Genomic DNA, 12,635 nt, shown 5'->3' on the forward strand with positions numbered 1-12,635 from the left:
TTTGTACGATAACTGTTAGCCCGGATTGAATGAAGCAACGCAGTGACTTAAGGAGCTTGGAATGCCATCACTGAGCAGCTGAAACCTTTGTGAGGTTTGGGTTTGAGTCACTGTAAATGACTGTACGCTGTGGCAGGGAATATCCCACAACAGTGGCTGTACCCTGTGTGTGACTGACTGGGTGGCTGGGATCCTGCCCAAGTCGCTCGATTCAGCCATCTCCGGGGAAGAGCTTGAGGAAGAAGCAGGAGATAGTTCGCCAAGATGGCAGCTGTGGGGAAGGCAGCTTGTCCTTGGGCTGTACCTCTAGTAACCAAGGAGGGGGAGCAGCGGTGGGGAGGGGCTGGGGGCGGGATGCCGCTTGCCAGTCGCTGGGGTTTGCTTTGCGCCGACACCCGACACAGCTCACCAGACGTCCTGGCACCGCCTTTCACTACGCCCACCGCGGCACTGGCGGGAACCCGGTCGGCTCCGGGGGCGGGCCCTGCAAGGCCAGCCAATGGCGCTCAAGGGGCGTGGCCAGGCAACCAGCCCGGCGGAAGAGTCAAGATTGAGCTGCCGAAGCCCACCCGGAGCCTGGGAGTTGGAACCCCTTACCAAGATGCTCATTTCCTCCCTGAGCCCCCAGAACGGCACCTGGACAGAGACATTCTCTCTGCTCCTGGCTCTTGGCGTTGCCCTCTACTTGGGCTACTACTGGGCATGTGTGCCCCAGGTGGGTGCGAGTCCAGCTCTGGACAGCGGGTTTGGGGTGTCCGGGTGTAGGGGAGCAGCCTCCAGCAGTTGGGTCTTACGCTCGGAGATAAGTTTGCTCTTACCACGTAATGAATAGAGAGCCTGTTCTTTGCCTCCTTAGATTTTCTGGATCTCCCCATGCCTGCTGAAGCCATTCGTGCACCGGAAGGGTGCTGCCCCCTATAATGGGGACGGACATTTGGGAAAAGGCAGCGTGGAAGGCATCCTCAAGTGTCAGAGGCATGCACTCTCTGCTTGTCTTTCTGGCGCTCTAGCTGAGTTTCTCAATAGCTGCACTGGATGGTGGAAGCAGAGGCCTCCACCAGCTTAGCGGGGCCTGCTTCCCTTGAGGGCCGGCGGAGGTTCCCCCCAGCTCAAGCCGAGGGACAACCCTGCCTGCCTTTGCGCAGTCAGCCCTGTTTTAAGGTTTAGAGTCTCCACATGTAGTGTGATGAGAAAGTGTCAAGAGGCTGGGTTTAATGGATTTGGAGACGTTCTCACTGAAATGTAAACTAAAATCATAATATCCAGGAAAAGCTAAATCTTTTGATCTTAAAGTCTGTACCAGATAGGTGAGTCTAATAAGAAGCCTACTGATTCAAATCCTTAAAGACCTATAAGGACCTGTGACACTTGAGCCTGCAGCTCCAGCCTCTGGCGGACTTAGGACTTGAGCTCCAGGATTCCTGGCCAGCCTGGGAATACAGCAAGACTCTGTAGTCTCCCCCTCCTCCTCCTCCTCCTCCTCCTCCTCCTCCTCCTCCTCCTCCTCCTCTTCCCCCTCCTCCCCCTCCTCCCCCTCCTCCTCCTCCCTTCTTCTTTTGCAGTACTGGGGATGGAACCCAAGGGCATTCTACCATAAGTTCCCAGCCCTATTTTTTTAATTTTTTATTTTGAAACAGGGTGTCACTGAGTTGCAAAGGGCCTAAGTAGCTAAGGCTCTCTGTGAACTGCCATCCTCCTATCTCAGCCTCCCAAATGTTGGGATTGCAAGTGTGTGCCACCACGCCCAGTTTAAGACTCTCTCTTTAAAAAAAAAAAAAAAAAGGTTTGGGCTGGGGGTGTAGCTTTGGGTGGTAGAATGTGTGCTTACCATGCATGAAGCCTTGGGTTCATCCTCACCACCAAAAAAAAAAAAGTCTTCCTTAATAAAAAAAAAATTAAAAAAAAACCCTCTAAACCTAACAATGCTCTTTCAACTACATCAGATTTGGAAACTCAGCCATTTCAGCCCAGACCGGTCCTCAACTAAATGTATTCTTTGCTTCAACCAGCCACACAGAGGTCAGAGCCCCTGCCTCTTCATACTCAGCCTTTTCTTGACTTCCAAATACTGGCTAAAATGAGGGGAAAGTACCATCTGGAGGCCCTGAGGATGTGGCACTTGGGCTGTCCAGCATGGTGATGGATTAATATTTATGCACAGCAGCTCATGGCATATTACTAATTCTCAGGAGTAAGTCAAGAACCACTTTTTTTTTTTTTAGTTAAGTGAAGCTAACTCACATAAGTTAAACCTGTGAACTAATTTATTAGCCTTGTTCTGCACTGAGCTTTCTGATCAAGGGCTTAATAAATGTATAGCAAATAAAGCCTTGGCGATCAAGAGGCAATATAGTGCAGCAGCAAAGGGCACAGCTCCGGGGTCAGACACACCTAGATTTGAATCTATGGCTGACACAAACTAGCTGTGGCTTCTTGACCTCTGACAAGTTACTTAGTACTCTAACCTATTCATAAACTGGGTCTAACCTATTATCATAAACTGGGTGTGGTGGTACATGCCTGTAATCCTAGAACCTGGGAAGGCTAAAACAGGAGGATTGGAGGTTTGAGGGCAGATTTAGCAATTTAAATAGCGGGGCGTGGTGGTGCCCGCTTGTAATCCTGGTACTTGGAAGCTGAGACAGGAGGATTGCAGGCTTGAGGACAGCCTCAGCAAGTAGTCAGACTTTTAGCTGGCAAAACCCTGTTTCAAAGTAAAAATAAAATAGGGCCGGGCGTGGTGGCGCACGCTTGTAATCCCTGTGCTTGGGAGGCAGAGGCAGGAGGATCGAGGCCAGCCATGCTGGCTTAAGAGACCCTGTTTCAAAAATACAGAAAATAGGTCTGGGAGTGTAGCCCAGAGGTAGAAGGGCTTCCAGGAACCCCAGTACCACCAAAAAAAAAAAAAAAAAAACAGTAAAAATAAAATAGGGTTGGGGTGTGGCTTGGAGGAGGATATTGTCCCTGGGCTCAACCCCTAATACCACTAAATAAATAAATTGATGGATAGATAGATAGGGCTGGAGATAGCTTAGAGGTTCAATCCCCAGTAACGAAAAGAAAAAATAATAACCTTTGTTTACACAGAGGAATCACAAGACCTATCTCCTAGAACTGTTTTGACCACCAGAAGATAAAATCTTGAAAAGTACTTAGCACAATGCCTGGAATATAATGAACACTCAACACATTTTACCTACAAGTATTAGTGGTGATGTCATAATTATGAATTCTCTCTTGCCTCTTACTGAGACTTTGGGTAGACTGACTAACCTGAGAATCGTAACTTCTTCACGTATATCTTATCTCGAAAGGTCTTGCTTAGCCTAGTGCCTACCTATACCACACGGTTCATTGCTCTCATTCTAGAGAGTAAGGGGCAGGGTCCAAGTCACATCTCCCAACAGTCACATTATCAACGAGGCCTTTCAGGTTTATTGCGTGCCCATCCCCTTTTGAGTATCAGGGTAATAAGGTAGGAATCTGACCAAGTTCTTCAGAAATGCAATTTTCCTTCTTGAGCCCGAGTCGTCTTGCCTCGCCCTGCATGTTCTGTGAGCTAGGGCCACTCATTCAACTGAGGTCTATCCAGAACCAAGCAGAGAAATTCAGTCGGGGCTCTAAGCCCACTGACTTCATCTGTGACTCCATCACTGTGCCTTAGTCCCTGGATGACATGAAAGAAAAAGAAAGAAGAATCTTTTCACATTAGGACTGTTCCTTCCTGTGAAGCATGGTTGAAAGAGAAGGGGCCCAAGTACCAGAAAATGAGGTGGCCTGGTAGAAGGCCCTTCAGCAGTGAGCGCAGACACTAGGGAGAAGTGGGAACACGCAGGCGAGGGGGTAGTAACAGCAGGAGCCAGAGCCGGCCTCAGGAAGATGGTGGGGTGGGCAACTGACAGCAAGGCAGGGGCTGCAGGTTGAATGGTGCTATCTTCAGCCCCTGCCCAGCCCCCGACCCTTCCTGCAGGGGATCAGCTGGGCGCTGTTCATTGTATGTTACCCACGTCTCCTAGATGGGCGGGGGGCAGGTATAGGCTGGGCGAGTGAATCGGCACTCAGTCAGCTACAGCAGCTCTCAGCGCAGGGCAGGTGATACTTCAGAACTGGCGTTTGGAGGGGTTGGGTGGGAGCAGTTCTGGGCATTCTACCTCTGTGCTATACCCCCAATTCTTTTTAATTAATTACTGATCTATTTTTCTGGTGCTGGGGATTAAACCCAGGGGCATTCTACCTCTGAGCTATATCCTCGGCCTTATTTTCTTTGGAAATAGCATCTTGCTATGTTGCTGGGAGCCTCATTAAGCGGATGAGGCAGGCCTTGAACCTGTGACCCTCTTGTCTCAGCCTCCCGAGTACTGAGATTACAGGTGTGCACCCTCTCGCCTGGCTGGAGTCCTTAGGGGCTCCAGCTGACTATTATCAGAGATGACTTGGCCATTCCTGACTTAGCTGTGTTGGGTATCTCCTCCTGACAAAGCAATGTCTTCCAGACTGGTCTCTGGGGATAGAGGTCACTCACCTGGTGTTGGGTGCCTCACTGGTTTGTGACAAAAACCAGGGGAGTGAGGCAGATTGTGCTGTGGTTACAGCGGCCTCGCCTGGTGTCTGGGTCCCAGTTTCTGGCCTTCCTGGAGCAACACTGTCCAGTTACTGTGGAGACTTTCTACCCCACACTGTGGTGTTTTGAGGGACGGCTACAAACCATCCTTCGAGTCCTCCTGCAGTCTCAGCCCCTAGTCCCTTACCGGAGGTAAGAAGGGACAGAATGGGGTGAACATGAAGTGGCTTTGCTAGGGGAAACTGATCTCTTTTGAAGTGAAGGTAGTATTTGCCTCATCTACCTCAGTGTGTTGAGGTTACAATGAGATGGGGTATATGGAAGAGCTAACTGCCTAGCCACAGGTAATATTCAATCTTGTGTCCCCATTCCACCTCGGTCAGCCTTGTTTTACATAAAGCATGCCTTCAATACCGATGGGAACTTGTGGGATTTGTGGGCAAGACGGGATGAATCTTTAATGTATGTCAAATTCCCAACAGTATCTTTGTGTGCCATCTCTCCCAAACCAGTGAAGTCCTCCAAACCCCAGACGGAGGCCAGATCCTGCTGGACTGGGCTGAGCAGCCCCAGAGCGGTCACTACGATGACCCCGCCACTCAGCCTATTGTGTTGCTACTTCCTGGCATCAGTGGCAACAGCAAGGTGTCCTATATCCTGCACCTGGTTGGCCAAGCCTTGAGGGATGGCTACAGGTAAGGATGGGCACCGCCCAGAGAGTAGGGGTGCTTGAGAACTTGGACAGGAGAAATCAACTCTACCCTTACATGGGACCCTGGGAAGAGTCTTTGGGCAGGGGTCTTTCTTAAGACAAGCAAAAGGGGAAGAGCCTCTGGGGAGGCTCCTGTTAACTTACCTGTGTGTGCCCAGGGCTGTCGTGTTTAATAACCGGGGCTGCCGTGGGGAAGAACTGCTGGTGAGTACCCTCCTTCCTCAGTAGCTCTGCACCTGCTCCCTTTAAAGCTCCTTGGCCCTGGGGCTCTACCTGTGTACCTCCCCTGCCCCACCTTCTCACCCCTTCCGGTTTGCTCTCTGCTGGCAAGGGCCTCTCTCCCTGTCCAATGAACTGTTTGCCCTCAGACCCACAGGGCTTATTGTGCCAGCAATACTGAAGACCTAGAGACAGTCGTGAACCACATAAAGCGCCGCTATGCCCAAGCTCCACTGCTGGCCGTGGGCATCTCTTTTGGAGGGTAAGGTTGCCTGGGTGTAACCTAGAGGCCTAGTCTTCCTTTCTTTCTCTACCCCAGTTCACTTGTGTAAGCCTCCTTTCATGGCCCGTCATCCTATCCCGTAGGATATTGGTGCTGAACTATTTGGCAAGGACCGGGAAGGCCGCAGGGCTGGTGGCAGGACTGACGTTCTCCGTATGCTGGGATGCCTTTGAGACCTCCTACTCCCTGGAGACCCCCCTCAACTCCCTGCTCTTCAACCAGCCCCTCACTGCTGAGCTCTGCCGGTTTGTGAACAGGTAGGGAAAGTCTTCACAAGCTGGAGGGGCAGAAGACAGGGTAGGATGGCTACGTGCCAGGCCCTCCCAGTGCTCAGCCATTAATCTGGGCTTTCTCATGCATGAAATAATATGATCGGCTATGGGCTTTGGGTCAGAGGGAGGAGTCAAGAAAAATCCTGATGTACTCTTTTCCAGAAATAGAAGAGTGATTGAAAAGGTGGTGGATGTAGACTTTGTGCTGAAGGTATAATCTTTTCACCATCCCCTGCCCCAACCATCCGTCTTCCACTACCTTCCTATTCTGTTATCACCTCAGTCCATCCTACCTCCACCACACAGGCCCGCACGATCCGCCAGCTTGACGAGCGCTACACGTCGGTGGCCTTTGGGTACCGAGACTGTGCTGCCTACTACCAAGCATCAAGCCCAAGAACCAAGGTAGATGCCATCCAGACCCCTGTGCTCTGCCTCAATGCGGCAGACGACCCCTTCTCCCCAGACCATGGTGAGTAGCCTGAACCAGGAAGCCTTGGTCCCTGGAACTGGACCATGAGGTTCAAGTGGAGAGAGCCCGGGTTCTCGCTGGAGGCCAGGTCCTGACCACCTCTCTCACTCCCTCCCAGCCTTTCCCCTGCAGGCAGCCCAACACTCTTCCCATGTTGCGCTGCTCATCACAACCCGGGGGGGCCACATTGGCTTCCTGGAGGGGCTGCTGCCTTGGCAGCACTGCTACATGAGCCGCCTCTTCCATCAGTACGCCAGAGCCATCTTCCAGCACCCGGCGGAGCTGACTGACCTCGGGACGCTTTCACCTTCCGGGGATGGAAAGAGCTAACAAAGTACCATTGCGGGTCTCAGTTCAGTCTTCTCTTGTTTATTAAATATCAACTCTTACTGCCTAGTGGTTTGAGGTTCATTTCCCTTTGCTCAAGACTGGGGTGGACCGCCCAGGAGCTTACTGCATGTCCAGCAGGCTTGGTGCTACCCACCTGAACCCACAGATTACTACCTGAGTCTTCTTTTTGTCCCTTCCTGCCCTAACAGCAAGTGCCAGGCCAGTCCTTATCCCAGCAAAAGACCAAGGGCTTCATCTGAAGGCTGTGAGGGGAGGAAGAGAAACTGATCGTTTCTGCAGGAAGGACGGCCGTTCCTCCAGGCTCTGGGCGTCTTCACGTTTCTGGAGAAGGACAAGCTCAACTCCGGAGCCTCTGGGAGGCAGAAGGAAGGAGGCAGGTAGTGTGGCCTGGGTGTCAGACACCACTGTCCCAGGTGGTACCAGAGGTGATGACGCAGGGCTCCCAGGACCCAGAGTCACACAGGGCCACAGCCGAGCTTTAACTGAGGACAAGCAGTGCCGTCCATCTCAGAGGAGGCAGCATGCGCTGCGGACCCGAGTGGAGTGCGTATTGGGAGTCCAAGCCTCCACTCAGCTCTGGAAGGTCGCAGTGTCCTGGCCCCTTGTTCCCAGGGGGCAACGGAGGCTAAAGAAAACCTGGGAAGGCACTCTGGAGCAGCAGGATGGTCACAACAATAAGTCCGACACAGAGCAGGAGCAGCAGCCACACAGGAACGCTCCCTGCAGGTGGGGTAAGGGAGAATGAGTGTGCCATGGGGCTCCGCAGCCTGGAGACCAGGACCCTCAACCTATCCCTTTCAAGGAGGGGCAGATGGAAGGCCACAAATAGCAGCCCATTATCCAGGGGAGTTTTTGCTACAACTGAAATTAGGGTGGTACCCCCACCCCAATGACTCACGCCGTGAGGGCAGCAGGTGCAGCTGGCAACGACTGTCCACAGCCACAGAGAACAGGGCAGTTTCGTGGGATCCGAGGAGCTCCGGACCACGGCCCTTCTCAGGTAGAAAGGCCACGTCTGTCACCACAATGCCATGGGCCTCTTTTACGTAATAGAGGCACTGAGGGCAGGAAGAAAACTAGTGAGGAAAGACCTAGTTGAAAACCTTCCCTCTGGGAAACACGCTCCCCACCCCACAGGCCTTCCCCAACGTGCTGGGCCAGATTCCCTCCTGCACACGCAGGGTGGGGCGGGGACCTCCACAATTACCTGGAGAGAGAAAGCTATGTAGATGGCAACAGAGCCAGTGACCGTGCCCAGGCCCAGGAAGGTGCCCGATTCACTGCAACAGACAACAAAGTGCTCGCCGTCCTTGAGGCCTATGCGGCAGCCTTCATTCCCAGCAGTGGTCCTCAGGGACTGGGGCAGGACTCCTGCCCCGCTCCCCCAGGCACCCGCTACCCAACCAAACCAGGGCTGTCGCACACCTGACACTGAGGCAGGAGATGACTTCGTGGCCACAGGGCCGGGTCCGAAGGGGCAAGAAGGTAGAGCCATCCCAGGCTGTGAGGTAGCAGGGTGGAGGCTGGCGCAGGCGCTTGTGGGGGATCTGCACTGTGAAGAGTCGCAGCCCAGCAGGCTGGTCTGGAACCTGCCCAAACCTGGGGGCCAAGAGAGGCACTGCTTAGCTCCTGGGGCCTGCCCACCCCTCCCTCGAGGTTTGTTCCCTCCTGCACCCCAGGCAGGCCCAGGGTAATTCCTGACAAAGCCACGGTCCTCCCCAGCCCCCCACCCCACCCCCTTTTCCAATTTTCCCCACCACAGCTGGGCTGTGACTCTTTAGCCACCCTTCAGGGGCTTCACACCTGCAGGCTTGATAGCGGTAAGGTGTGCTAGAAAAGGTGGGTCCATTCTCTTGCCAGTGCAGCTGTATCACTAGCTGATCCTTCTGCCACACGGACGCCTTAAGGTCCCAGCCCACAGTTACCAACTAGTCAGGAATAAAGATTCCAAAGATGGACAGTTAGGGAATCTACTTACTGTGCAAGCAGCCTAAGCGCCTCTGTTCTCCTTCCTGCAACCCCTTCCTACACTCCACCTCACCTTGCCATCGGGTGCTATCGCCAGGTCTTCAATCTCCCCTTCATGGGCTTTGAACTCCAGGACTTTCTCCAAGCTGGGTACCTGCAGCCAAGCCGCCACCATGATTAGGCCAAGCACGCAGCAAGAGCACCAGGATCCCCACCCCTCCTCTCTAAAAGCCACTCACACGTTCCCCAGAACTCATGTTCAGAGTCTCACTTTTTTTTTTTTTTTGCAGTACTGGGGATGGAACCCAGGGCATTCTACCTCTGAGCTACACCCCCAGCCCTATCTTTTAGTCTTTATTTTGAAACAGGGTCTCAGTGAGTTGCAAAGGGCCTCACTAAGTAGCTGAGGCTGTCTGCGAACTACGATTCTCCCGTCTCAGCTTCCCGAATGCTGGGATTACAAGTGTGCGCCACCACGTCCAGCCCGATCATCACAATTTGGTCTTATTGTAACTGACATTCATATCCTATGATCCCACAAATCCACACCTTCCAGACACGAACGAAGCCATCCGTCCCTCCAGTGGCAAGCAGGGTCTTATCGTGGTTGAAACACACAACTTTCTGCAGAGGATCAGGGCCAAAGTCTGTCTGCACCGCCTGCAAATTCTCTACCTTGAGCTCTACCCCCTCACGCTGAGTTTCAGCTCCTGTTTTCTTCTCTGCGGGTGCTGCTCCCTTCCTCTGTCGAGGCCCCTGCTCCTTGGAACCTGTAACACCAACAGCTTGCTAGGATCCAGACTTCTACAGTAGGTGGCACTGGTCCCTCTCCATGTGGCAGGGGTACATACAGGTTCTAGCTGATACCATGACCCCACTTCTGGTCCCACTTGGTTAGAGACCAAGAAGAGTGCAACTAAACTCATTTGACCCTTTTCCCAAAGCTCCTCACCTGCCTTCTCTGCCTTGCTGCCTTTCCGCTGATGGGCCTGGAAGTGCAGGAGCTGACAGTGGGCATCCTGCCCTGCAGCAAGGATGTCACCAGCCAGTGCCAAGTTCATGGTAGCCCGTGTCTCTGTGTCATGGGAGTGCAGCAGGGAGGCGCTCAGGCGCCCGTTAATTTGTTCTAGCTGCAGAAAGTGCTGTGGGAGAGGGAACCAGGACGAGCAAAGTTCAGGGGCGCCCGGAAAGCAGGTGAAGGCAAACTTAATCACCTCCTAAATCCAATGCCTTATACCTTTGCTTACTGCACCTCCTAGTTCCCGGAGCTTTGCCAAGCCGTTTATCTCTTATTTAGGCCTCCCCAATCTGTACAGCAAGCAGGGTTGGGGTTATTACCAGTTTACAGATTAACGGGATGAAGCTCAGAAAACTAGGCTCAAGTACTAAGGCAGCGCCCGCTGCTGCTGGGCCACAGGCAGACAAGACTATACGCAGCCCCGGGTGAGACCCGTGCAGCTGAAGGCAGATCCAGCTCGTTCCTGCCTTCGCTGCGAGCGTGCAGATTTCTTCCTACCTTGGGAGTCTCTCAACCGCCTGGTGAGTAATTCTCTGAAATCCGCACGGGACGCCCGGTGTACCGGGTTTTCCCACCGGAAATGTGCAAGGCCCGAAACTGGGGTCCGGTCCACCCCGGCGACCCCAGGCCACCCCGCAATCGCCCCCGTGGCCTCGCGTACTCACCACGCCATTCTTTATGCCGGTCTTGGCGGCGCCTCCTCCGCCGGCAGCGATGAGCAGCCCCGAGCTGGCGTCGACCTGAAGCGCGTACAACGGGAACGGGGCCCGGTACAGCTCGGGGACCCGGCGCCGGCCCATCCCGCCCGGCTCGCGTTCACGGCCAGCCCCGCGGCGCCCAGGACATGCCGCGCCCCGGCCTCGGCCCCTGCCCCGGCCGCTGCAGAACTCGCCCGCCGCCGCCCCGAGGCCCGCCGACCCCTTCCCCTTTCGCCCCGCGGCGCAGACACAACTCCAAGCACCCGCGGTATCCGCGCTCGCGTCCGGCTCGCAGTGCGCAGGCGCGCCCGCCCGCGGCTCCCTCTGCGCAGGCGCGGGACGCCGGCCGCGTCAGCACAAGCGGGCCTTGGGACCCCGGAACCGGCGGCGCGGCGGGGCATCCGGGTCTCCGGAACCCGGGGCCGCCATCATTGTGCGGGGCGGGGCGGGGCGGGGCGGGCGAGGGAGTGGGCCTGGACGAGGTTACTGAAGGCCAATAAGCCTTTAATAAAGAAATCCTCCACCTCCCCAACTCAGACCCTGCTTCCATAATAAAGAGGGCTGAGGGTGTAGCTCAGATGTAGAATGCCCCTGGGTTCAATCCCCTGAGCCAGGGAGAAAGAAGTCCTTGAATTAGGGCCGCTCTCACTTCAGGAGTAATACAGTTTGTTCGCTCACACAAGTGGTTCATTTAACAGTCTCTACATTTTACACCAGAAAGGAAGAGATTTGTCCAAGGTCACACTCCAGAAACCACCTGTGGCTCTTGCCTCTTGTGTGTGTGTGTGTGTGTGTGTGCGGCTGGGTATTGAAGCCAGGGGCATTTTACCTCTGAGCTACACCCCCAGCCCTATTTTATTTTTTTTATTTTGAAACAGTGTCTCACTAAGTTGCGAGGGACCTAGTTGCTGAGGCTCCTCCTGTCTCAGCCTCCCAAATACTGGGATTACAGGTGTGCGCCTCCACCCCAGTAGGCTCCGCCTCTTAACAGAGGCAGCATAGCATAGACTTCAACAGGAACCTGGCTTCAAAACCCAGCAGATTCACTGACTCCTGGTGTAGGAAACCACTCTCCACGTAATAACACAACACCTCTCCTCTGGTTTGGCAGTCAGCTGTGATTTTTGGTAGCTTCACACTCCCACTTCTGCAAACCCAGCTTCATGGGTGGCAGCTCTTCCCCTCTGAGACTCAGGAGGCAACTTGGCTCTTGGACTGCCTGTGAATGACCTGCTGGGAACACTCTTCCCTGCAGGGAGACAAAGGCTGCCCCATTGTCTCAATCTAAGGTGCCTCCAGAGGAATGGGTCTGGTGGCTTAATTTTTAGGGATTCCAGTATTTCTTCCACAGAGCTGAATTAAATGTGCAAAGGGCCTGACTGAGGCCTTGTTCATCTCAGGTTCTGGGACCTTGTGGGTCCTTTGCCCTCCTGGAACACAGAGCACCTATTTCCTTGGCACTTCTATTTCCTTTGTTTATGGAGGGACTCAGGTACTGAGGATTGAACCTAGGTGTATTCTACCTCTGAGCACACCCCTGCCCTATTTTCTTTTGAACTAGGGTGTCACTGTGGTACACCTCTGTAATCCCAGTACTTGGGAGGATGAGACAGGAAGATCACAGGTTTGAAACCAGCCTCATCAACTTAGTGAGACTCTGTTTCTAAACAAAACAAAATAAGGCCGGGGGTGTAGCTCAGAGGTAGAATGCTCCTGAGTTCAATCGTCAGTGTTACGGTTTGAGATTATATGGTTTTGGGGAAACTGTCCCTGAGGACCCGTGTTAGGGTTCCGGACACAATTTCCCTCAAAATACACACACAAAAAAAACCAAAAACAGAAAAACCATGGGTTCTTGTCCTGAGCTAAGGGTAAATACACATTAGCCCGGACTCTTGCTGAAGTTTTAAAGAAGTTTATTAAAAGAAAGAAATACAGAAGACAGGTAAAGCCCCATGCCATTCAGAAATGGCATGGGAGAGGGGCAATTCGAGTGAATTCACCAAAGATACAATATGTGGACCCGGCTTTTTTATACACATGACCTCCATCTTGTTCACGTAATTCTGATGTAGTAAAAA

At 53.5% G+C, this 12,635-nt stretch overlaps 2 protein-coding genes across 6 annotated transcripts; one reads left to right on the plus strand and one right to left on the minus strand.

Annotated features, from left to right (window-relative positions):
* Window positions 1-601: 601 nt before the first annotated feature.
* On the plus strand, window positions 602-6,849 carry ABHD1 (abhydrolase domain containing 1; the record flags this gene model as incomplete). The annotated part of the gene is made up of 9 exons (XM_080711218.1): window positions 602-715; window positions 4,593-4,753; window positions 5,074-5,256; window positions 5,432-5,477; window positions 5,642-5,754; window positions 5,859-6,032; window positions 6,210-6,258; window positions 6,354-6,519; window positions 6,638-6,849. The coding sequence occupies 9 exons, from the start codon at window positions 602-604 to the stop codon at window positions 6,847-6,849; spliced, it is 1,218 nt and encodes a 405-aa protein (XP_080567344.1).
* A 646-nt stretch (window positions 6,850-7,495) lies between these two features.
* On the minus strand, window positions 7,496-10,656 carry PREB (prolactin regulatory element binding; the record flags this gene model as incomplete). 5 transcript variants are annotated; one of them, XM_080711591.1, is made up of 9 exons in its annotated part: window positions 7,496-7,590; window positions 7,769-7,928; window positions 8,078-8,150; window positions 8,296-8,469; window positions 8,674-8,798; window positions 8,912-8,992; window positions 9,388-9,608; window positions 9,791-9,980; window positions 10,522-10,656. In XM_080711591.1, the coding sequence occupies 9 exons, from the start codon at window positions 10,654-10,656 to the stop codon at window positions 7,496-7,498; spliced, it is 1,254 nt and encodes a 417-aa protein (XP_080567717.1). The 5 variants fall into 5 exon arrangements, with proteins under 5 accessions (XP_080567717.1, XP_080567719.1, XP_080567718.1 ...); XM_080711593.1 differs by lacking the exon at window positions 8,296-8,469; XM_080711594.1 differs by lacking the exon at window positions 7,769-7,928 and having other exon boundaries at window positions 7,537-7,590.
* Window positions 10,657-12,635: the final 1,979 nt, after the last annotated feature.

Source organism: Muscardinus avellanarius (genome assembly GCF_963383645.1).
Source record: "Muscardinus avellanarius genome assembly, chromosome: 15".
NCBI classification, from domain to species: Eukaryota; Metazoa; Chordata; class Mammalia; order Rodentia; family Gliridae; genus Muscardinus; species Muscardinus avellanarius.